Below are 25,365 nucleotides of genomic sequence, written 5' to 3' on the forward strand. Positions count from 1 at the left end.
AATGATGAGTGACTAGACATGATGTTTGGAAGAACTCCGCTCACAGCCGGTAAAATTGTTGCTCATAAAAAAACACAACCGGTTTCGTGGCCTAAAGCCGCATCATCATGTGCGACCCACACGGTAAAAAGAAAGTACAATGACATCACATTTTGTGGATATTAAAATTAATAAAGGAATGTCTAAAATATATTCACAACATTAAAAGATCGTAGGCATACCCATCGCTCCTAGTAAAAATTTACTATTCAGGGAATATCGTCAATACTGTTGCGAGCGAAAGGTAAAGAAGACGTGCTCCATTCTTTAAAATTAACCTGCATGTAAAAATAAAAAGTAAATATTTTATAGTGAGTGGACTCTAAAAGTTTTTAAAAAAGGAACCGGACTGGCGATAAAAATTGTCACTGCAACTTGATTAGTCGCGGTATTATACAATTTACAATGGGGAAAGTATTAGGTGGCAGTATCTTACCTATGTGATGGCAGGGCGGCTGAGTGCAGGGCAAAACAAAAGTGGACCACAGGAATGACAGAGGCTAGACTCCTGGCGGAACGGATGCTATCCACGTGGTCAGCGTGACATCATATACTCATGACCGTAGGCCTTGCTCATGACCAGGAGCAAGAATAATACACAATTGTATAACATACTAACACCTTATCATACAAACAATCAAAATTAGCCAGAATGCTATGGTACTTTAATTCCAATTGGTTATTCAATGCAAACTGCAAGTTTTAATATTTATATCTAAAAATTTCTGCTTTCTCTAATATATTCAAAACATGTCTATTCTTTCTCATGAAGTATTTTTAAATTTTTGAAGGGGTGTTGATGTTGTGCCCCTCTTCGCGTAATTTTAATATCCTCAAAATGTGGTGACACTGTACTTTGCTTTTTACCGTGTAGGTTGCACCTTAGGCCGCGAAACAAGTTGTGTTTTTATAAACAGAAATTTTACCAGCTGTTAGCGAAGTTCTTCCTAACATCATGCCTTTCAACAACTGCAGTTGCCCGGAATATAAAACAGTTTGTGAATGATAAGACTCGGCGGCGCGGAATTTTTAAAACCTCGCTCACTATATTAGGATGGCTGCAGTATGTTATACGGAAGTGATGATATTCACTTACTTAAAGTTGTTCTCTGAACTTCAATCATAGCTCCAGGCACTTGCCCGTAAACAAAATTACCTCTACACCGCGTAAGTTGTCCGACCGTAATACGTAGTGGTACCCACGCGAAGTTGGACCAGGTTGCTGGTCTATGTAATAATATTTATACAAGGTGTCTCTCCTACGAATCATCAGACGCATTTTATCTGGTGCTTGGGCAGATATTTGCACTGTCCACGGAAAGCATCCGTTTGTTTTCCATTACAAACAAAATTATCTTTAATGCGGTATTTTAATGGGACATTCGATGGAGTGGCCCTGAATAACTCTTGTGCGGCATTTGTTTTATCGATATGTACATCATTAACTGCGACAGTAAAAGACGAAGACAAACGAGTACTCCAGTAGCGATAGCACCACCCTTGGCTGCACTGCCTGCTACCGCCACACAGCAGTGCTTCTCAAACGCTGATTGTTCTTTGTGTCAATGTTATCCTGAGTACACGCATATTGAGATACCTTGAACATGTCAGCCAGTATGGATTCCGAAAACGTAGTGGGTGGAGGCAGTCAGGTACATTTCTCCATTTTCGAAAACCATTTGAGCCAAAGCCAATAGCTATGCTTATTATCAAGAATTGATCGTACGGAGTATCAAGCGAAATCTGTGACTGAATTGAGATTTTATAGATGGGGAAGATACTGCATGTTATCCCAGATGGAAAGTCATCAACAGATGTAAAAATTACTTTGAATTTGTCCAGGGACGCGTGTATATTCATGTTTTATATTACTGGCCTCTTGGACTTTTCCCAGATGATGAAGTAATTTATAATGAAGAACTGTCTGAAAGAAGTGTACAAGTATTTAGTCAGATCTTGATAAGATTTCAGGGGATGCAAAGATTGGCAACTTGCTTTAAATGTTCAGAAACTTAAAACTGCGCCCGTCAGAAAACGAGACAACGTAGTGTCCTAACGACTATAATTTCATGGGTATAGGAGGTGGCAGACTTCGGTTTATTCGTTAGAATACCAGGGAAATGCAGCTAGTCCACAAAGGCGATTGCTTACAGATAACTCGAGCGACGAATCCTAGAATATTGCTCAAGTGTATGGGAGGCGTACCAAATAGGATTAATAAGGGACATTGTATACAGAAAAGGCAGCACGAATAGTCAAAGGTTTGTTTGACCCACGGGAGAGCGTCATGGAGATGCTGAGAGAACTGAACTGGCAGACTCTTAAAGATAGATGTAAACGACACTGTGAAAGCCTACTTACAAAATTTCAAGAACTGGCTTTAAATTATGATTGTAGACTATAGTTCCGTACTTACTGCTTTCGTTGGGATTATGGCGACAAGATTAGAGTAACTGCAGCATGCACAGAAGTATTCAAACAGACATTCTTCCCACACTCCATTTGTGAAAGATACAGGAAAAGGTTATAATAACTCATACAATGAAACGTACCCTTTATCATGCAGTTCTCACAACAGTGGTTTGCAGAGTGTAGATGCACGTTATCGAACTACGTTTAATATCGATACCACTTACTATTGTTTGACAGTTCGATTATTTGTTTACCATCGATTGTGTTCAACTGTCAGTAATCAGTAATGTTTTGGAGTTGGGCATGTTGAGCTGCGTTCTGACATTCGTGATATGTTTATTGTTGGAGAATGTGAGATAACAGATGTGGTTGATAGGTTCAATGATAAAATCGTTTCTATCCATGTCAGGTTAGTGTGGGCCCATTTATGGATTGGCAGTTTCTTCAATTGTATTGTCATAAATGTTGCGACTTTTTCTGCTTTAAGTCATGTGATGAAAACATGACTTTTAGAACGCGGAAGTTTATATTTGCTTGTTTTTGTTGAAAAATTTTAGTGGCTTCTATATGTCTAGCGTAGAATTAATGTGACTTAATACGCTCAGCGTCCCACACAAATAAATATTTAGTGACGGTTGTAGTGTATTAAAATTATTAGAGTAGTTAATTCTACGTGCATGCTCTGAAAGTTGTCTCGGTCTTGGACCACAGTTGGGTGCATTTCTGATAGATATGCAGTCGACGTTGACAGCGGATAAGTTAACGTATTATAAGTTCGAGACAGGTTCAGTAAATTTGTTTTAAATTAATTTTATTGGCGTTTTGCTCTTCACTGAATTCAGCGGCGAAGTTAGTGAAAAAGAATATCTGTTAGGGAAACGATATTACTGCTAGGTGGCCACTTTGTGGTGTAGCACTGTACAGTGATGGATAGCACGAAGATTTATTGTAATGTCCCTAAATTTATTTACAGCCCCATTATCGGTAACACGTCCATTGTAATGCCGAGTAAAAATTTGCAGAAACAAAGACTGAATGACTATACTAGTTTATGAAGGAGATGGTGAATGATTGTTATTAACTTTATGTCGAGAGAAATCATTGATTTTTTTATATGTGATCAATAATAGTGCCCTTATTTGCTTACATTATACAAGTTATCTGTGACTTGTCAACCTTTTCTACCAGCAGTTAAAAGGAAGTTTGTTCAATGTAACAAAATATATATGTTCAGCTATGTGTTTATTCTACACATTTTCCCAAGTGAATGATTAAATAATCCCCTTCAGCCCTGAATCAACATTTGTCATGTTTACATAAACAAACCATTAGTAATTAAAGCCGAAATTTTGCTTATTTTGTATAGTTATCTGTACTTCATACAATGCAGAAAATTGAATTACTATATTTGAGTGTTATTAGATGTTCTTAACCTTTGGTCTTAACAGGTTGACCAAATGAGGTGGTGCAGTGGTGAGGCACAGTCCTCTTATTTGCGAGGCAAATGGCTCAAATCCCAGTGTGGTCATCGAGATTTAAGTTTTCTGTAAATTCCCCAAATTGCTTTAAGGTAAATGGTGCAACAGTTCCTTTGAAAGGACAAGGCTGAATTCCATCCACAATTTGAACTTTTGCTTCCTCTCCAATGATATCATCACCAGTGGCATGTTGAACCTTTAGAGGCATACAATTTGAACAGACTACAGTGTGAACCTGAACTCCATCAATAAAATTTTGGCCAATGGTAATGGATATTTTCTGAATATTTTTATGTAAGGGACCTGTGGTATTCTGTGGCTTATTAGAATAATTCAGTTTCATATGGTTTCTTATCCTCATTTATCTTTGTAACTGTGTTACACTGAAAATATCCGCAGAACAGTGCACACTTCAATGGTATGCACTGTGTATCTTGTTTGGAAAGAAAGTTCCATTCACTGATGGCACCGTACTTGCTGTTGACAACAGTGATACCCATTTTACTCTTCATGCTCAAGCTTGCATTCAGTATTGGTCAGTTCTATCTTGGTTTAGTTTTTCCAACACTGTTAGTTGTACATTTACAGTCATAAACAGCAAAATAGATAGGTTTACTGAGGAAGACTATGCCAATATGGACCTTGTGTGTGGATTTATTGAACTCGGCAGAAGTGTGCCGCAATGATGCTACACAAAGCTGTTTCTGCAGTGATGGCAACCGCATCACAGTCCTTCTTTGTGCACATAGGTGCCTTTGTGAAACTGCAGCCTTCCATGTTTTAGTGATAGCACTGTTGTGAACTAATTTTTACAGCATCAATGACAAATGTGGTAATGAACTGAATAAGTCATATTATTATTCATTTAATGATCCATGAACAGTTGTTCTTCTATAAAAAGTCTTTTGTGTAAGACAGGTTTGGGTGTTTTATCCAGGATTTTTTGTGGACTTCTGTTACAAATTTTGTAAAGTAATTCTAATTGGTATTATGTTATTCATCATAAACACACACACACAAAATTAGAGTGTACTTTCAATATTGATTCACTAACTGTGAATTCCGTGGTTTCAGTTGTATTATGTATAGATCTGCTGCCCAGTAGTGGCGTGTGAAAATTTGGGCTGGATTGGGGCTTGAACCTGGATAGTAGATCTAAACCTAATATGGCTGCTGTCAAGGAATTCACAGTCAGCGAATTAATTTCAAAAACATTTCTTACAGCTGTGAATCGCCAAGAATGTCTGTTTTTTCAGAATACATGTAAAAATTAGAGGGGTCACAATGATTAAGAGGAGGGGTGACACAAGTACACACCACCGGGGAAGGTGGCATAACGGTAAGACACAGGACTCGCATTTGAAAGGACATAAGTTAAAATACCACTCTGGCCTTCCAAATTTAGGTTTTTCTTGATTTTCCTAAATCATTTTGAGCAACTGCCGGATCCTACATTTGAAAGCTTCACATTCCGGCTACGATGGTCCAGTGGAGATCAACCGACTGCCCATGGCGTCATTGGATGTGGTATAGAGGGGTGTGGGGTCAGCACATCACTCTCCTGGCTGTCGTCGGCTTTCTTGATCTTGGAGCTGCTACTTCTATTTCAAGCAGTACTTCAGTTGGCCTCCTGAGGCTGAGTGCCCTCTGGTCCATACCGTGCCTCCAAGGAAAAGTCCCTGGCAATAGTGGGAATTGATCCTGGGTCCTCTGCATAACAGCTGGTCATTCTGGCCACTGAGAAGACTCCTTTGAAACAGCATGACCAATTCACTTCCCCAAACTGAGCTTGTACTCCAGCTGTGTGCTGACCCTCATCGTTGTCAGGATATTTGATCCTAGCCTTTCTGCCTTCATTACATACATTGTATTCCGTAAGCTTCAGATACCTCCTTTGTGATGTTAACTGACAAGTATCTCAAATGTCAGCCCAGTTTATCAGAGTTTAGTTTCAGTAATGCTGTAATTCGTGAGTGGGGACCAGTTAGTGCCATCAGTTCTATTTTCTGTAAGCTATTTATATACTTCGGGCAACGGCCTTACCGCAGTGGCTACATCGGTTCCCGTGAGATCACTGAAGTCAAGCACTGTCGGGCGTGGTCGACACTTGGATGGGTGACCATTCAGGCTGCCATGCGCTGTTGCCATTTTTCAGGGTGCACTCAGCCTCGTGATGCCAATTGAGGAGCTACTCGACTGAATAGTAGTGGCTTCGGTCAAGAATACCGTCATAACGACTGGGAGAGAGGTGTGCTGACCCCACGCTCCTCCTATCTGCATCCTCCACTGAGGATGACACGGCGGTCAGATGGTCCCGGTAGGCCACTTGTGGCCTGAAGATGGAGTGCTTTTTTATTTATTTGCTCCACAAATGATGAAATCTGAATGTAAGAAGGAACAATGGGATGAGGTGTAAAATTAGTATTCATGTATGGAACTTATTAGACTGACACTTATGGGACGTATTACTTTGGTTTTATTGTATTGGGCTTCTCTTGGGTTAGCTTTTTATTTCTCTGGTTTGAATTCTTCATTTGATAATAATTTGGTTCAGTTTCTCTTTCTTACTATCAGTGTTCACTGATTTGTCTAATTCCCTGGCTATTAAGTTGTTTTGCATGATAGCCTTGAAGTATCTTTTTCCACAGGAATTTACAGGATTTAGTGGAGAGCTGTGTGTGTTCCTGAAGGCATCCTAATAAATGATATGTGATTGAGGTAAGCAATTTATCATCTTCTCCTAAACATGTCAAGTTACTCTGTGGATCAGAGTCCATGTTGAACTGCATATTTCTCATGAATGCTCTGATGTTAAGTTTCACAGATTGGAGGAAGGCAAGGCTACATTTTGCAAATCGTTGTCTTCTGTCTAAGTGGTTGTCTTTGAGATTAGTGGGTCAGGGTTGACTGGTTGTCTCTACATTTGTGTATCTTTACTGGAGTAAAAGTTTAGGAAAAATTTTCATCTCGCCTGCAGGTAGCCATTAAGCAGTTGATATCTCGAGTGAGGTGGTGAAGTGGTTAGCCCACTCGACTCGCATTTGGCAGGATGACAGTTGAAACCATTATTTCATACACTAAGGATTGCATCTACTTTGGCAAGGTAGTTGTTGTTATATTAGGTATTGCTGTTTCTTGTTTTGGAAGGGGGGGGGGCGTGAAGGAGGCCAGGAAGTATCTGGCTGTGCACAGAAAGAATAGAATAAGTATTTTGACATTACAAGTGTAATGAATTTATTCCCTCTACGTCTTTAGCTGCTGCACTTGTTAAATCAATGTTACAGGTTTTCTGGTGAATTCAAAAGACCCCTCTGCGGGTTCGGGGGTTAGAATAGGCCCGCGGTATTCCTGCCTGTTGTAAGAAGCGACTAAAAGGAGTCTCATATGTTTCAGCCTATATTTGATGGTCCCCTCTTGGGTTTGATCTCCATATTTCCAAATTCTTCCGAAGAGCGAGCCAATTGGGGAAGGGTGCCTTACATGGTGCATTGTGTCCATCATGCATCGAGACCTTTAGCCAGCTTTCTCATTGTCGCATTGCCATCCCGCTCGTTCTCCATCTCTTGGGCGAGGATACATTCCTGGGTGCAGTTTCCACCATGCACTGTGCAGTGTTGCTTTTTGTGGAGACGACTACCATAAACTTCCTTGCACCTAATATCCAGCATGGTAGCCAGTCCATTGTGGTGGGGCCGCCATGTACCCTGTTGGTCGTAGTCCCCTGACAACACAGGGATCGCTCTGCTGATGGCCTGCGCTGTTAACTCCCCATGTATGCGAAGGAGTAGATGCCTATCTCCCTGGGGCATCGGGACTCCCACCAATGGCCATCCTGCCAGGTGGCCCTTGCTGAGGCTGGGTGACGCCCGTGGTGAGGGCCCTTGGTCAGAGTGGGTGGCATCAGGGCGGATGACCCGCAGTGAAGTGTGGTACACCATCTCTTGCGGGTGGCCAGCTGTCAGCAGTCTCTAAGCGTTCTCGGGCTCAATTCAACACTCAGAAATACGATCCAAAATTGTTCCCCTCACTGGCCACACTGTGGGAGGAGCGTAAGGCTCAGGATGGCAGTGACACTTATTCGTCCCGGTTCCTAGTTTTTACGAGAGCTGATGGGGAGTCTTTCATATCAACGAAGCCTCAATTCTTCATAGAGCATTTAGAGGACAAGTTTGGGGAGGTGGAGGGCTTGTCCAAAATGCACTCTGGGTCAGTGTTGATAAAAATGGAATCTTCTGCCCAGTCATGAAAGTTACTTGCTTGTGACAAGTTGGGGGATGTTTCAGTTACCATCACAGCTCATAAGAGCTTAATTATGGTCCAGGGTGTTATTTTCCATAGGGACCTTCTTTTGCAGTCTGATGACGCACTGCTCGCTAATTTAGAGTGTCAAGGTGTTCATTTCCTCTGGAGCATTCATTGGGGTTTGAAGGATTATCAGATTACTACTGGTGCCTTCATCTTGGCGTCCGAGGGTGATAAATTTCCAGAGAAGGTCAAGGTGATCGTGTACCACTGTATTGTCAAGCTCTGTATCCCTCCACCGATGCGGTGCTGGAAGTTCGGCCATATGTCTTCCTGCTGTACTTCCAGCCTCACATGTCGAGATTGTGGACACCCATCACATCCCAAGCCTCCATGTGCCCTGCCTCCCATCTGTGTCAACTGTGGGGAGCATCATTCATCTTGCTCGCCAGACTGCAGGATCTTACAGAAAGAGGGGAAAATCGTGGAATATAAGACCCTGGACTGACTGACCTATACTGAGGCTAAGAGGAAATATGAATGACTCCATCTTGTGCAAATGACTTCCTCATATGCCGGTGCTACAACAGCAATGATAGCCCCATCAGTTCAGCGAATTCCAGTCGGCTCACCAAGCCATACAACTCCACATGCCCCCTTGCCTATGGGGGGCACTACCCACCCTGTTGCTTTGGCACCACCTACCTCGGGAGCAACAGCAACACCCCCCCCCCCCTACCCACCAATCGGGGACGTCCGTCCCCGCTTCTAAGCTGGAGAAGCGTCCAACTTCTTTGGCTCCTCTCACTCTCAATGGGTCCCTCCCTTCCCAGGTTTCCACAAGTGGCTAAGATGACGCCCAGCAGTGGCATAAGTGCCCACAAGCAGCTGGTCGTAGGGCTTCGCGATCCTCCTCCATCTCGGAGACTGAATCAGTGAAGCCCTCCTAGCTAGTGAAACCCAAGGAGTGGCGAGAAAAGTCCAAGAAGAAGCCTGTAAGATGAAGGAACTTGAGGTGGCACCCACCCCACCCCAACCTACAAGCTCTGCGTCTGAGGGCGAGGTAGAGATTATGGCATCCGCTGAGGTCCTAGATCTCGCTGGACATCTCAGACACAATGGATGTCACTCGCACAGGTACTCAATCGGTGGCAGCAGGTGACCCAGCGGCGTAATCTGCCTCCTCGTTCCCTTCACGCCTTTCTCGGCCACGGACAATGTCATCCTCCAGTGGAACTGCAGCGGCTTTTTCCACCATCTTGCTGAACACCGACAACTTCTCAGCCTTCACCCTTTGCTCTGCATTGTTCTTCAGGAAACTTAGTTTCTGGTAATGTGAACCACCACCCTCCATGGCTATCGGGATTATTATAAGAACCGGGCAGCTTATGAGAGGGTATCTGGTGGCATCTGCATCTGTGTCCTTCACTCCCTTTACAAGAAGTCTGTCCCTCAATGAACACCTTTAGAAGCTGTAGCTGTTCGGGTGTGGATGCCTCAGGCTGTTACTGTCTGCAGTCTCTATCTTTCACCGGATGGTGATGTCCCATAGCATGTCCTGACTGTGCTGATAGCCCAATTGCTACCACCTTTTCTGTTACTGGGCGACTTCAACGCCCATAACCCTCTGTGGGGTGGATCAGTGGCAACAGGTCGAGGCAGCATCGTTGAGCAAGTATTGGCACAGCTCTACCTTTCTCTTTTAAATAATGGTGCCTTCACACATTTCAGTGTGGCGCATGGCACATACTTAGCTATTGACCTTTCGATCTTCAGCCCTAGCCTATTACCATCTGTCAAATGGAGTATGCATGACGACTTGTGTTATAATGACCACTTTCCAATCTTTCTGTCCCTGCCACAGCATCAATCTTCTGGGCGCCCCTGCAGATGGGCTATCAATAAGGTTGACTGGGACTTTTTCACCTCCATTGCCACTATTGAGCCTCTTTCCAATGACACCATTGATGTGGTGGTTCACTTGGTCACCACCGGCATCATTACTGCCGCAGAATGTGCCATTCCCTGTTCTTCTGGGTCCCCTTGGCGGAGGACTGTGCCTTGGTGGCCGCCCGAGATCGCTGAGGCGATTAAAGATCGCAGGTGGGCACTCCAGTGTCACAAGAGGTATCCCTCATTGGAACACCTCATCGCCTCATCCGTGTGCGAGCCGCCGCCTCATTCGCCAATGCAAGCAGGAGTGCTGGGAAAGGTATGCCTCCACCATTGGCCTCCGTATCTCTCCATCGCAGGTTTGGGTCAAGATTAGGCGACTCTATGGCTATCGGACCCCCATCAGTGTACCTGCGCTTTCACTGAATGGAGCAGTCTGTACGGACTCCCACACAACTGCAAACTGCTTAGTGGAGCATTTTGCTCAGAGTTCCGCTTCTGTGAATTACCCACTGGCCTTCCGCTCCCTGAAAGTGCGGTTGGAGTATCGGAGCCTTTCATTTCAAATGCGCCACCCTGGATCGTACAATACTCCTTTCAGTGAGTGGGAATTCCAAAGTGCCCTAGCCACTTGCCCTGATATGGCTCCTGGGCCAGTTCGCATCCACTGTCAGATGCTCAAACACCTCATGGTGGACTGCCAGCAATGCCTCCTAGGCTTTTTCAACTGTATCTGGTTCAGGGTGAGTTCCTGTCTCAATGGCGGGGAAGCGTCGTAATCCCTGTGTTGAAACCAGGCAAGAACCCACCGGAGGTGGACAGCTACCGCCCCATTAGCCTCACCAACATTCTTTGCAGGTTGCTTGAACACATGGTGAGCCGGAGGTTGAGTTGGCTACTTGAGTCTTGGGGCCTTCTGGCTCCGTCTCAGGGTGGGTTCTGTAAGGGCCGCTCTGCTGCCAATAATATGGTGTGCCTGGAGTCTGCCATGCGTATGGCCTTTGCCCACTGTCAGCACCTGGTCGCTGTCTTTTTTGACAAGCGAATGGTATACGGTACAACATGGCGATATCACATACTCTCTACTATTCATGGTTGGGGTCTTCGGGGTCCGCTCCCGATTTTCATCCAAAATTTGCCTCCTGAGGCCCTCCACCGCCGTTTGTTTTCAATCCTTGCCGCGTTTCAAGGCTCTGACGTTGTCTATACTGACGGTTTGATGGTTGCTGGTCATGTTGGTTATGCTCTTACTGTGGGAGATTATTATGAACAACACTCATTGTTGGCTGGCTGCAGTGTTTTCACTGCCGAGCTGGTCGCCGTCTCTCGTGCCCTAGAGTATATCCGCTCCTGCTCAGGTGAGTCCTTAGTTATCTGTAGTGACTCCCTGAGGGGTTTACGAGCTATCAACCAGTGTTTCCCTCTCTCTTGTCTGGTGAGGGCTATCCACAAATCCCTCCATACTCTTGCCCATTGCGGCCGCTCTGTGGTCTTTGTGTGGACCCCGGGTCATGTAGGCATCCCGGGAATTGAATGTGTTGACCCACTGGCCAAACAGGCTGTCGGTGCACCAGCCTTGGAGATTGGACTTTCGGAGAGTGACCTCAGGTCAGTTTTGCGGCAGAAGGTACTTCACACCTGGGGTGAAGAATGGCGCGCCCTTCCTTCACCCAACAAACTTCAGGCCATCAAGGAGGCTACTGGTGCGTGGCGCTCCTCCTTGCGGGTCTCTCGCAAGGACTCTGTTGTCCTCTGCCGGCTGTGCATTGGCCACACTTGGATGACGCACAGCTATTTATTGCGCCGTGAGGACCCACCTTTATGTCGCTGCGGGTCAGCTTTGACTGGTCCACATCTTGTTGGACTGCCCACTTTTAACTCGTCTCAGGCAGATGCTTGCGCTGCCTGATACGCTTCCTGCTCTTTTATCAGATGACGTTGCGATGGCAGATTTAGTTTTTGAGTTTTATTTGTGCAGGGGGTTTGTATCGCTTGATCTAAGTGTTTGTCCTTTTTTTGTGTTGAGTCTGACCTTTGGCCTACGATTTGAGACTGGGGTTTTTAGTGTGTTTCATGGTGGTTGGCTCCCCTCCCTCTCTCCCCCTCCCCCTCTCTTTTTTTGCCCCTCTGCCAGCCGCTGTCACACTTGGTGTGATTTTAGTTCCTTTTGTCTGGTCTCTGTCTTTGTCTTTCTTGTCCTGCGTTGTCTCTTGTCATCTCCATTGTTTGTTTTTATTCCTTGTGGCTGTTTCAAGTTCATGGAAAAAGGGACCGATGGCCCTAGTAGGCTGGTCCCTTCAATCCCACAAACCAACCAGTTCAACAAGGGTGGTGTGATAGATGGTCAAACTAGCCCTTTGCAGCATGTTTGACATAGTTAGTGTTCTCGAATGGTGACCCTATAGGTGTTCCTTCATTTTAGGGAACATAGTAGTCTGAAGGGGCCAAATCTTATTAATCTGGAGTGTGGTCAAGCTGTTGGAAATGCAGTGACTTCAGTGTGGCAGTCCTATCCATCAACAAAAGGGTCTCTTCGGTCAGCTTTCTACAGTGTTATGTCTTAATTAACACTTTCAGCTGGTCGAGGAGGCTGGCATAAGACTATCTGGCTATACTACAGCCTTGAGGTAGGTAGTCCACCAACAGAATGCTTTTTGTAGAAAATGTATGCCTTAACTTTTTGGCTGATTTCTGGGTGTGAAACTTTGGGAAAACCAGAGATCGCAGTACCACTTATTGACTTTGACCCATGACTTCGTGAAGCTTATACAGCATAGTAATAGCCACGTCACTCATTACACGCATGAACAAACACAAATAATACAAAATATGTTTAATTTACAGAAATAACATGAAACTAATCGGATGACGGTGGGAATTACTGGATTTCGGACAAGCACAAACTAAATATACGGCAGAACTAGAAATTTCACATGATCTATAAAGCTCAAATGAAGTCAATGATACTTAAAAAAAATCCACACACAACTCAAAAAATGCAGTATGTAACATTTAATTTGATTTATATAACTAAGACAAAGTCTACAGTACCACAAAACCAAAAATCACTCATATAACTAATATCGAAAACCAGACCTCACCAATGAAGGTTGAACAATTCCCACAATATCTACTGATTACAATCCATCATAAATGCCAATAACTAACAACACAACCAAAAATTGTTAAAAATTGCACACCAGTTTCGATAGATAAGAAACACGCAATTATGCACATAAACGCAGATGCCATATGTACTGCAATAAAAAACAGATCTCTGCAAACATACTTACTGACCAAAGTCGGCTAACGCACAGCTCTAGTGATGATAAAAATATATGTCATCAACATAGTCTCTTGAATGACCAGCATAGACTTCTCAAACCAGGAACCTCTGTGCATAGAATGCCACACGTAGGCCTACTGATGGCACCACACATACTGGTCCCTAGTCCAAGATGCAACAACTTTGGTCAATCTTTTATTTTTGCCACAAACTTAACACTTCACATACTGAGCAATTACACTGAATAATTGTAGGAATTTCATTGTATTCAACATGTTGTTCCAGATTGTGGCATTGTGAACTTCGTTGTCATCCTTAACTAACAATATACGAAACATAAAATTAAATTTCAAAGCAAACTTACTCCACTAATAATTCCAAACCCAATAATGAATCTGTTACCTGTAACTGCTAACATCAAAGTAACTCACTAAGAAACTGCCACTAATTCTTCCAATATTATTCTCACAAACCATAATCAAGGACTCCAGTGAATCGCTAATACCACTCACAATCTCTTTCAGAACATTAATATCCCACAGTACAGTGCACAACCACATACTCATCACACCTTCTACAAACATGATCCATTTCAATATGAGGTGCCATAATGATATCACACAACACAATTATGTGATGGATCAAAGCAGATGGCTGGTACCACGAACTTCACTTTTTGGTTATAGTTACCCAATGTGCCATCATTTCTTTGATTGTTTATTGGTGTTGGTGTCATAAGTGTGCAGCCAAGTTTCATCCTTAGTCATTACCCCAGCCAAAAACTTCTTTGTGGCTTCAAAATCGGGCAATGCCTCAACTCGTACGTTCTGTTCACTATTCAAACATTTTGCCAACTACATCACTAAAAGCTTTATCCCATGCCCATGATATTGTTAGTAATGAAATCAACATGCTTCCTGGAAATAGCCAGTATCTCAGCTGTCTTCTCTGCAGATGTTCACAGGTCCCTGTGAATCAGCTCATGGGGAACATTACTCGTTGCCAGGTCTTAATGTTGTGGACCACCCACGGTGAGGTTCATCTTCAAAAGTGAAATGCCCAGTCTTGAAATGAGATACCCAAGTTTCAATAGGGCTGTGTGAAGGGCAGAAGGGCACTTACCCTCTAGTGCTTGTGAATCTCGATGTTAATGTCCTTGACAGACTTTCACAGGAGAAATATAAAACTGCATGGTGCACTGTAACTCTACAGTTGTGAAACTTGCCTGTGCTTTGCCTATCTCGTGTACTAACTGAAATTGAAAGTAGTTATAAGCATAGAAAAATGTGTTCTTTCAGCTTTCACATGGTATCAAAATCAGTTTTCAATTCCAACAGGAGGGGGCTAAAACCATAAACTTTCCAGCCCTCCCTCGTAGACCAGACGACAGTGTAAGTAAGAGCTCAAATGATCACACTGGTCACAAAGTTGGAAATGGGGCTACATAATGCATCTTCATTTTTAATGCTGGTTTTAAAACCATAACTTGGTGTTCCAGACAGTTACGAAAATTGAAAGTATCTAAAGTAAAGTTGATACGGCATTTTAATACAAAACAAATATTAAAGGCAGTGTTCATTAATATCTTGTGCAACTTTAAGAAAATTAACTGTACTTGTCAGATAACTCCTGTAAGATCACAGTAAATGTAGGAGACTAAAATTTCTCTTGAAGAACCAATGCAGAGAGAGATGCATTATTATGCTTGGTTGGCTGTTAACAGCAGTACCTTAGTGACATTTAAAACATTGTCTTAATGTATGTCATTCTCCTGGACAAGGCAGCCAGGCATGACATACATTATGGCGAACTCGACAATATTATTTCAATATGACTCCTTTAGAGTGCACAGCTGCATATACCACATTACCTAGAGTAAAACTTTTTTGACACCTCCAGTTGATCACAGTTATTGTGGGTGGCACAACATTGACATGAGCAAAACGCTTCCTAGATTCAAAAGTTTAGATACGCTGCCATTAACAATCTTGTCTGTGCCTTCCTCTTGTACCCAGGTAATAGTGGCAGTATCATAACTTACATTGAATTGTGAATCTTTCTTGACTACAGGAAGAGATTTGACTGCCTCTTTACATAAATTATGAATTTTGCGTATTTTTAAATGTTTACTTGTAAGGTACAAATCTGCTCTTCTTGTGCAGTGTGTGATAATGAGCCATTTTTAAACATCATGCTTGCCTCATTGGCTGAAATCAATGCTTGTGCACAAAAGTGGCACCTGAGTGGTCTGTTGTTAGTGGGAGAGAACCTGCAGTTGCAGTTTTTTCTTATTCTTAATCTGTGTTGGATCACTCAGTTCCTCTGTACATGAATTACAGAATATGTTCTGTGACTTCGAGATAACGCCTGGAATGCTGTGTGCTTCTTTATGTGGTTATGCTCAGATTAAAACAACTAGTTATTTGCTGTTTTATCACATGCAGTATAGAACTATTTCACCTGAAATCACCTGGTGGCCCTTACCGTAATACCTCAGACATTTTTAAAACTTTGGTGTAAGAAAGCTCATAATGAGACTAGGTGACTCATAAGATTGTAACGACTATGATTTTTTTTTATTTATGAGTAAATTTTATTCAGTTTGGTGTCATTGGAAAGGTACAAGGAAAAACTAAATATAAAATTATTAAAATGCTGATATTATGCTTATAAATACACTCCTGGAAATGGAAAAAAGAACACATTGACACCGGTGTGTCAGACCACCATACTTGCTCCGGACACTGCGAGAGGGCTGTACAAGCAATGATCACACGCACGGCACAGCGGACACACCAGGAACCGCGGTGTTGGCCGTCGAATGGCGCTAGCTGCGCAGCATTTGTGCACCGCCGCCGTCAGTGTCAGCCAGTTTTCCGTGGCATACGGAGCTCCATCGCAGTCTTTAACACTGGTAGCATGCCGCGACAGCGTGGACGTGAACCGTATGTGCAGTTGACGGACTTTGAGCGAGGGCGTATAGTGGGCATGCGGGAGGCCGGGTGGACGTACCGCCGAATTGCTCAACACGTGGGGCGTGAGGTCTCCACAGTACATCGATGTTGTCGCCAGTGGTCGGCGGAAGGTGCATGTGCCCGTCGACCTGGGACCGGACCGCAGCGACGCACGGATGCACGCCAAGACCATAGGATCCTACGCAGTGCCGTAGGGGACCGCACCGCCACTTCCCAGCAAATTAGGGACACTGTTGCTCCTGGGGTATCGGCGAGGACCATTCGCACCCGTCTCCATGAAGCTGGGCTATGGTCCCGCACACCGTTAGGCCGTCTTCCGCTCACGCCCCAACATCGTGCAGCCCGCCTCCAGTGGTGTCGCGACAGGCGTGAATGGAGGGACGAATGGAGACGTGTCGTCTTCAGCGATGAGAGTCGCTTCTGCCTTGGTGCCAATGATGGTCGTATGCGTGTTTGGCGCCGTGCAGGTGAGCGCCACAATCAGGACTGCATACGACTGAGGCACACAGGGCCAACACCCGGCATCATGGTGTGGGGAGCGATCTCCTACACTGGCCGTACACCACTGGTGATCGTCGAGGGGACACTGAATAGTGCACGGTACATCCAAACCGTCATCGAACCCATCGTTCTACCATTCCTAGACCGGCAAGGGAACTTGCTGTTCCAACAGGACAATGCACGTCTGCATGCATCCCGTGCCACCCAACGTGCTCTAGAAGGTGTAAGTCAACTACCCTGGCCAGCAAGATCTCCGGATCTGTCCCCCATTGAGCATGTTTGGGACTGGATGAAGCGTCGTCTCACGCGGTCTGCACGTCCAGCACGAACGCTGGTCCAACTGAGGCGCCAGGTGGAAATGGCATGGCAAGCCGTTCCACAGGACTACATCCAGCATCTCTACGATCGTCTCCATGGGAGAATAGCAGCCTGCATTGCTGCGAAAAGTGGATATACACTGTACTAGTGCCGACATTGTGCATGCTCTGTTGCCTGTGTCTATGTGCCTGTGGTTCTGTCAGTGTGATCATGTGATGTATCTGACCCCAGGAATGTGTCAATAAAGTTTCCCCTTCCTGGGACAATGAATTCACGGTGTTCTTATTTCAATTTCCAGGAGTGTATTTACAAATATGGGCAGGAATTTTTTTCCCAAGTTTCGCCATCTTAATTTTTTTTCCACATAATATTATCATACTTTCCAACACACAAAAACAGAAGGGTGTGTTTCCTTTCTTGCTAGACCTCATACTTTTTCAGTAAAGCTGTAGTGATTGTTGCTTTAGATGGGTAAACAGCTATACATGAAACAACATTGAAATATTTTCAAGCAGCAACACTCACTTTAATTTGTGCTTTCTGCATGTCTGTCTGCTCCTCTCAGTGCCTCCTCTTTCTAGTAAGTTTTTTTGAAAGTAATACATGAGTTTTTGCTGGTAACGGAAGTGTGACTGTTGTGAATTACCAACATTTGTGTAATTGATCATACACTGAGAATGCAACACTGAGTTCTATTAGGTCAGATTTAATTCTTATTTGTTTCCTAACAAAGAACACACAAGAACACACCTTAAAGAACACACAAAGTAATCACTAACTCTCTCTTATTTCCCCTTACAGATTCTTCATAATAAATCTTAGGCTGATTAGAGTTCCAGAAAAAGTGTAATTCATCCATTCCTTTTCTTAGACTTGGAAGTTGTGGAAAACAAATGTTCAGTAGGTTTCATGTCAGCAGAGGTGTCTCAGAAGTATTGTAGTCGTAGCAAAGATATTGATTTAATAGATATGACAAGTCTAAATCAAGCTGGTGTTGAATTACTGAAGCTAAGAAGCACCTGTGAAAATATTGACAGTGTTTGTTCTTCTCATTAAAAGCTGTGTTTGCAAACATTTGAAGCTAAATGAAGAACTTGCTGTGGCCCTTTTAAGAAACGTGGTAAAAAGACAGTTAAGAAATCTGTGAAAGTTATTTCTTTAACCACAGCAAGGAAGTATGAAAGACTTGGACTTGTCCTAGGTACTAAGCTTTGTATAACATGCCTCAAGGACAGTGATTTTATTTCCTACATTATGTAGCTTGCCAGGGATGGATGAATTTGAAGCTCCAGAACATGCAACAGATCCATGAACAACCCTTGAGAAATATTATGGAAGTTGTGATATGCTTGAAATTGCACCATTTAATTAACCAAAAGAACTCAAGACAGGTGCAAAGAACACATTTGATCCAAGTCTCGTTGCTTAACTTTACAACTCCAACAGAACAGCATGAGCAGAAAACGTGTCCTGAAGAGCATGTGAGAGTGCTGAGCATGCAGGCTGTAATAGTTTAATGTAAAAATATCAAGAGAAATTTAGCAGAAGTTGTGTTAAAGAAAAACTGTGAATACTTAAGTTTGTACCAACTTCATGGGTCAAAGAAAAAATTCAAGATAATTTTAACACTATTGAATACTTGGCAAAGAAATTCAGGGTACTACTAAAAGAAGATGGTATTTTGGGCAAAGAAATCCTGGGTATTACTAAAAGAAGATGGTATTTTGTCAAATGGAAGTTGTAAGTTGGGAAACGGAATAGTTAAGTATGTGGAAAACCATGTCTTTTTTTTGTGAACTTCACCCAAAAGAATGTGTTACTGTACATACTGTACACAGTCATGGAATGCATAATGTATGTGTATGCATTTATCACTAAAATGTAAAACTGGTGATGCACACTGCATGTGTAAAAGAACCATACACTGAAGTTTTGTAGAAACTTACGTGTAATCGGCAAAATGCAGAGTGCACTCTGCATCGCTGTTTTGTGTCCTGAAGAATATGAACTACATAACTGTTTACTGGATCTAGAATTCTGACAAGATTCTGAAAATATTATTTTCAAGCAATGGATCCAAACTGATTGACCTACGTTGGACACATTAATGAAGATTATCAATGAATTTGTTGAGCATGTTGTCAAGAAACTTAAAAATCTGATACTATGCCATTACATATTGAAATCTTGGAGTTACTACTTGAAATTACGGAAGGAAGCACCCCTTAACTTCATGCATCATTATAATAGATTTTTCAGAAAACTGTACATGTCTGCTTCAGGATGCTGCACAAGAGTTTTATGGTAGAACATTCAAGTTACCTTTCATCCTTTTGTCGTGTACTATAAAACAAAGGATTTCATTAAGTGAATGCCATTTTATTGTATAACTGATTATTTGCAGCATGATAAAAACACATTTTATGTTTTCCAGAAAGCTGCTCTCACCTATATACTCGAACAGATACCACACATCCAGCTTGTCATTTATTGCGCTGATGGCTGTTCTGGATGATATAAAAACTGTAAGAACTTCGTAAATTTGTGCAATCACAAGCAAGATCATGGGATAACTGCCAGACGAAATTTTTTGCCACAAGTCATGGCAAAACGCATGTAATGCATCTGGTGGTACTATAAAACATTTAGCAACAAAAGAAAGTTCTCAGCATCATATTTTGAGCCCGAAAGGTCTGTTTAAAATTTCCCAAAGTTGTGTTCCAGGAATATGAACATTTTCTGTTATGACAGAGGAGAAACAAAATCCACAAATATGCCGCAAAAACAATGTGAAACTGGTTCTACCATACCTGGGAAAAGTGTTAGTCATATTTTCATACCACTGAATGAAAGCAGATTGCTGATAAAGTGTGTGTCATCTACTGAATTCATACAAGTTAATCTCGGGCTTCAAAATAAGGCCTCCATCACTTAAAGAAGAAATATTCTCTGCAGCTATTTGTGATAACCAATGATGACTCGAAAAAATTTTGGAGATCAGTCAAAAACACAGAGATACAAAGGTCAAATTCTTGAGACCAAGCAGACCTACCTCAGTTTACTCATGGCCACTTCGTGGTGCTGTTTGCTGGAGCCCTTACAAAAAAATATTTTAATGACAGTGTGGTATGCACAGTAGTTGCTTGTATTTTTGGATCAGACACAATATTCCTCATTGATAACGTGTTGAAAGGAATGAACACTTTTTAGAATGTTATGGATAGGTAATTAAAATTTTAGTTTTAAGTAACTTAACGGAACAAACGCCCTTCTGATTTTTTTATGTTGAAAAGTATGGTACTGGGCATTGACAGAAATTAAGATGATGAAACTTGCGAAAAAATTCCAGAATAATTCTTGGTTTTCTTTCTGACAAATAAGATTTGAACCATGCTCTGTCCATGATTCCATATCTCTTTAACTTGTGTAGAAGTATTAAGTGATTGAGTCAAAGGCTTCGGTCAAATTGCAAAAAATACCTGTGACCTTTTTACCCATGTCGAAAGCAGAGCTTATCTTTTCAGTGTATTCTGTGATAGCATTTATTGTATTTGTAAAACCAAATTGATTTCTAACTATAATATTGTTTTCTATAATAAATTTTTCAAGATGTTTTGCAACAATCCTTTCTATCACCTTATCAAAAACCTGCAGCAGGGAAATAGGGCAGTAATTTCCATGTCATCTGGTGAGCCTTCTTGAACAATGGTCTTTTTTCAGCATATTTTAACACATCCAGGAAACATCCTTCCTCAAATGAATTATTAATAATTTTAGCCAATGGATGAGAAATGACATTATAAACAGCCTTGACTACAGTGGATGGAATTTCATCCCACCCAGCTGATTTCTTATTTCTTAAAGACACTATAGCATCTTCTACATCTTTTGGAATAATTCTTTTGAATGAATGGCTTGCATTTTGTTTTACGCTTACAAAGTTGATATCTACCTTGTCCTGGTGGGCTGTGATATCTACTTCTGATTTTGCCATTTTTATAAAAAAATCATTGAAACTGTTTGACAATTGAAAAGGATCTATAATTATATCATTTTTAATTTTAATTTGGACAATTTGTTGACACTTGTTCTTTACTCCGAATTCAGATTTGACAACACCCCAAATTTCCTTTGATTTATTTTCATGTTTACTAATATACTGGTTGTTAGCCAATTTTTTTGCTGCCTGTACAACTTTTTTGAATGTATTCTTATATGTCTTTACATACACTAAAAAGTCAGCATTTTTGTTATGTTTTAACTCATTGTGAAGCTGTCTTTTCCTGACACTAGAAACTTTTACTCCTGATGTAATCCAATTTATTTTATTGGCCGCTCTTTGTTGGCGGGCTTGGGGGGGGGGGGGGGGGGGAGAGAGTTTCGTTGGAAACATCTAGGAAACAGTTTAGGAATATTTTGAAATTTTTTTCACGTGAGACACTGTTATCTAGAGGCCAGTTTATAGTTCTTAGTTTGTTAAAAAATACATTTACGTTCTCTTTGTTAAAGTTCCTATTAAAACATGTTTTCACATATTTTGGTTTCCCTATTTTTGGAAGCTCTATGAGCAGTGCTGAATGATCTGATATGCCTAAATCTAAACAGAATTTACTTTCATTCTCAAACTGAATATTGTCAATACACGTTTCTGAGTGGCTGTTTCTTATAGTACATTCATAGAAATTAAAATTAAAAGCATATTTCTGCATTAAGTCACAAAAATAAACAGTGTCATTATTATTATTTAATACATTTATATTAAAGTTTGTTGCAATTACATTTTTTCTTTCTGTCTTTCGAATAAACATTGAAATTTGAATAAAAAGAATTTTGTTACAGCACTTCCAGGAATTCTGTACAGAGACACAATTACAGTATTTAAATCAATTAGCTCCACAGTGCAGTTTTCAAAATTACCTTCCTCATTCAAACTATGGAATTCGGTTCTCTCTCTAAAATTTATTGAGTCATTTAGAAGGATGCAGCAGCCCCCACCGGGTCTATTACCTCTATAAAAACTACTGGCAACTGTAAAATGTTCAAGTTTGTTTAGAATCCCTATACTGTCTTTTGGCAGCCAATGTTCGTTTAAGCATACAGTTTTTAAATTTGAACATTCTGAAAATAAAACTCGAAGTTCATCAATTTTAGAATAATTTTGATTACAAAAATCTGTGGTTATGCCATGCTTTTAAGTAAATTGGAATATATCGATATTTTTTTATTTTCAGTTGATTCTTTTGTTTCAACATCCCTTCCACACCTTGTCAGTTTCCCAGATTGTTGATAATTTTGCAAATTTCCAAAAACATTTTACTTTTCTGCCACACATCACAAATCTAATGACACAGAACCTTTATGTGTGCAACTCATCCAGCACCTGCATCTGATAGTCAATTTACTCTTTGATTTTGTTGTGTTGTGTTCATCTCTGTCTGGTTCAGTGACTTGAAAAATATGAACTGGTAGCTCTTATTGAAGGCCTAGTAGGTCATGGTTCTGATGACTGCATTGTGGAATACCTTGAAAGGGACGTATGATTTGAGGAGACATACCATAGTCATCTTCTGTGTTACTTAAATCCAGTATTGCTTGCTCTTCGTGAATGTTAATTCTCAGAACATCTTTGCATAATACTGTCGTATGATCACACATAGGAAAACATGGCTGTCTGTATCTGCTGTTGGCTGACATTTGTGCATAACATAAGCTTGTTGCATAACATAAGCTTCTTGAATTAGTTGTGGCACACAGTAAGGTGCTGACTTGTTTAACTAGTGTGTCTAAGCAATGATGTATTCTTTACATCTCATTTGTTTCATCAAGTTGCATGTTCAGTTCATTTTAATGTTTGAATAATTAAGGTGAAAGGAACAGAAAGGAAACAGTATGGCAAAGAGATAGGAAGGAAATAATGACGTCCAGCCACAGAGCACATTGTGGAAATGCAACAGCGAGAGTTGGAAAGTTGTGCCAGACCAAGACTTGAACCTGAATGCTCTCCTTCTATAGAATGGTTGCCTTAACCACCTCAGCCATCTGGACGTGCTTTCTGTCAGACCCAAATTTTCAACTTCTTGCTTGCCACAGTGCAATGACCCCTGCCCATTAACATACTACTTGCAGATTTCTTATTCCTGTAGGAGTTCAGATGTTGGTTGTGCATCCACACAGAAACTTTTTCATCAAACAGCTGTTGCACCCATAGAATTATAGATATGAGTGGTGTCACATGTCCAACAGAAGCAGAAATCTACGAGTAGGAATGACAGCTGCTCTAAATGTAGAAAAATGAAAGCTAATGGAGGTGAGTAGAAAAAACACACACATAATGTTTTAATACAGTAGCAGTGACTTCTCAGCACACTTTTTTTAACAGTGATCAATTCGTCTTGGGGAAATGTTTCCGATCGATGTTTTGGGAAGTTTGTTACTCTGCCAGATGATAAGTAAGGAACTTGTTGAAACAGCACTCCAAAATGAACATGTTACTTTGCTGATTTGTGGCAAAAAATTCATCATCACATTTGCCAAGAGAGCCTGCATTCACATCCTTTTATGTGTGTGTTGAAGGGTAAGCTGAGAAACCAAAGTAAGATTCAAGTTGACTTCTGAACACTGTGAATGGTGGCTCTTGTAGTAATTTGAAACTTAGACACAGTAAAAAGTCTGAATTAAATTAGACACACAAACTGAAAAGTCTGAATTAAATTAGACATGATGATACATAGTAAATGTCATTCTGGTTACATTCTGGAAAGAATAGAGTATAACTGCAGGAGGTTGCTGTATGAAAATATTAGTAACCTTATTTTTTATCGAGTATGTGTGTGTCTGTCCTGTAAACTCTTTGGTAGAGTGAGTGCTTGCCCTGCATTTTAATCCTGCTTTGCAATTGATATATTTATTATTCAGCCTGTTGCATCTACGGAATTGTATGCTGTAGTTTAATTCTGTTTTGGTAACATCCCATCACAATTTCTGTAGTAATTCAGCATATTTTTTTTAAGCTGTAGTAATTCTATTTCAGATGTAATTGCAAACTTATTTGTTATATCATGTTAAGGTGTTAGCACTTCATCCTTCCTGATCTTTGTGTTTGTAACTCTGTTTCAGAAGTGCGACATGGCCGAGCAGGAGATACGTTCAGCAGCAGAGGCTCTGCTGACAGGTAGTCTATCCAGTTTAAACCAGAGCCGGTCACACAGTACACCAAATCCTCGTGAGTAAAAATATGCATACAGAGATTTTGGTTATTTGTAACAGACTGGGAGTGTGTAGGGCAGATTCTTTAGCTTGCTGGGATAATAGCCATAGCCAAGCTATCGGAACTTCTGAAAATGTTTATGCATTGTCTAGAAAATCTGATTTGGACTGTATTTATGCAAAGGATACACAAAGATATCTCCAGACGCCCCATTCTAAGAGTCAGGTGATACCCTGGTTGGCTATACACCACGCAGTGAGGGTAACACCATAACAGCTACTGCGTCTGCCCTTCCTGGTATGAGGAGAGGCATTAAGCCTATCTCCCCTTCATGAGCCAAGAGTGTCCACAGTCAGCAGTCAATGAGATTTTGTTTAAACAGCGTGGATGATTCCTGTCTTCTATTGTAGGTTGTATAACATGCAGTACTGGGCTTAGTCCGTTCCAAGAGAATATCCCGTACCGCACACACATGCCACGTGGATACCTTAACTGCAAATGTTAATGTAGTTGGAATGTTGTCCCTGTCTGTCAGTGTTTGCAGGTGATTTTTATCAATGATTGCAACCTGAAACCCGTTTTCATGTGTCAGCGGTTGAAAATAAGTGTGAGGGGATTTCAGAAACTAACTTCCACATTGTTACGCCAGCCCAAGTAGCTTCCATTTAATACTGCAATACACTAAGCAAGTGCGCACTGTCACTACACAGGCCAGGCAGTGTTGCATGCAAGAACCATTGTGGTCTGGGCTTGTGGTAACACTGACTGCAATTGTGAGCTACAGTTTCAGTGGTGAGTAGGGCAGTGATTGGTGGAGTGGTACAGCAGAGTGTGAAGGCTAATTTACATTATCACTGACTTTTCCACTTTATTAATCACAAAAAATGAGTGGGGAAACTGAACATGGTTTGCAAAGGAAAGGCAGCATATAAAGCAAAAGGGAAGTAAAAGGAAACGTGAATCAGTGGTGAATATAGAAATACAGAGCCTGAAATGAATCCCAAAAGTTCAATT

General features: G+C 41.6%; 1 protein-coding gene across 3 annotated transcripts in view; it reads left to right on the forward strand.

The window, feature by feature from the left end:
* Positions 1-2,724: 2,724 nt before the first annotated feature.
* Positions 2,725-25,365, forward strand: part of LOC126184579 (steroidogenic acute regulatory protein-like) — a 143,869-nt gene continuing 121,228 nt past the window's right edge. The window contains exons 1-3 of one of the 3 annotated variants that reach the window (XM_049927011.1): positions 2,731-2,860; positions 6,578-6,647; positions 24,261-24,366. In XM_049927011.1, coding sequence (XP_049782968.1) covers positions 24,270-24,366 — 97 coding nt within the window. In that variant the 5' untranslated portion in view covers positions 2,731-2,860; positions 6,578-6,647; positions 24,261-24,269. Of the gene's footprint in view, positions 2,861-6,577; positions 6,648-12,668; positions 12,692-24,260; positions 24,367-25,365 lie in introns of those variants that run through there. The other 2 variants (XM_049927010.1, XM_049927012.1) reach the window with 2 other exon arrangements.

Source organism: Schistocerca cancellata, chromosome 4 (genome assembly GCF_023864275.1).
Source record: "Schistocerca cancellata isolate TAMUIC-IGC-003103 chromosome 4, iqSchCanc2.1, whole genome shotgun sequence".
In the NCBI taxonomy this organism is placed as follows: domain Eukaryota; kingdom Metazoa; phylum Arthropoda; class Insecta; order Orthoptera; family Acrididae; genus Schistocerca; species Schistocerca cancellata.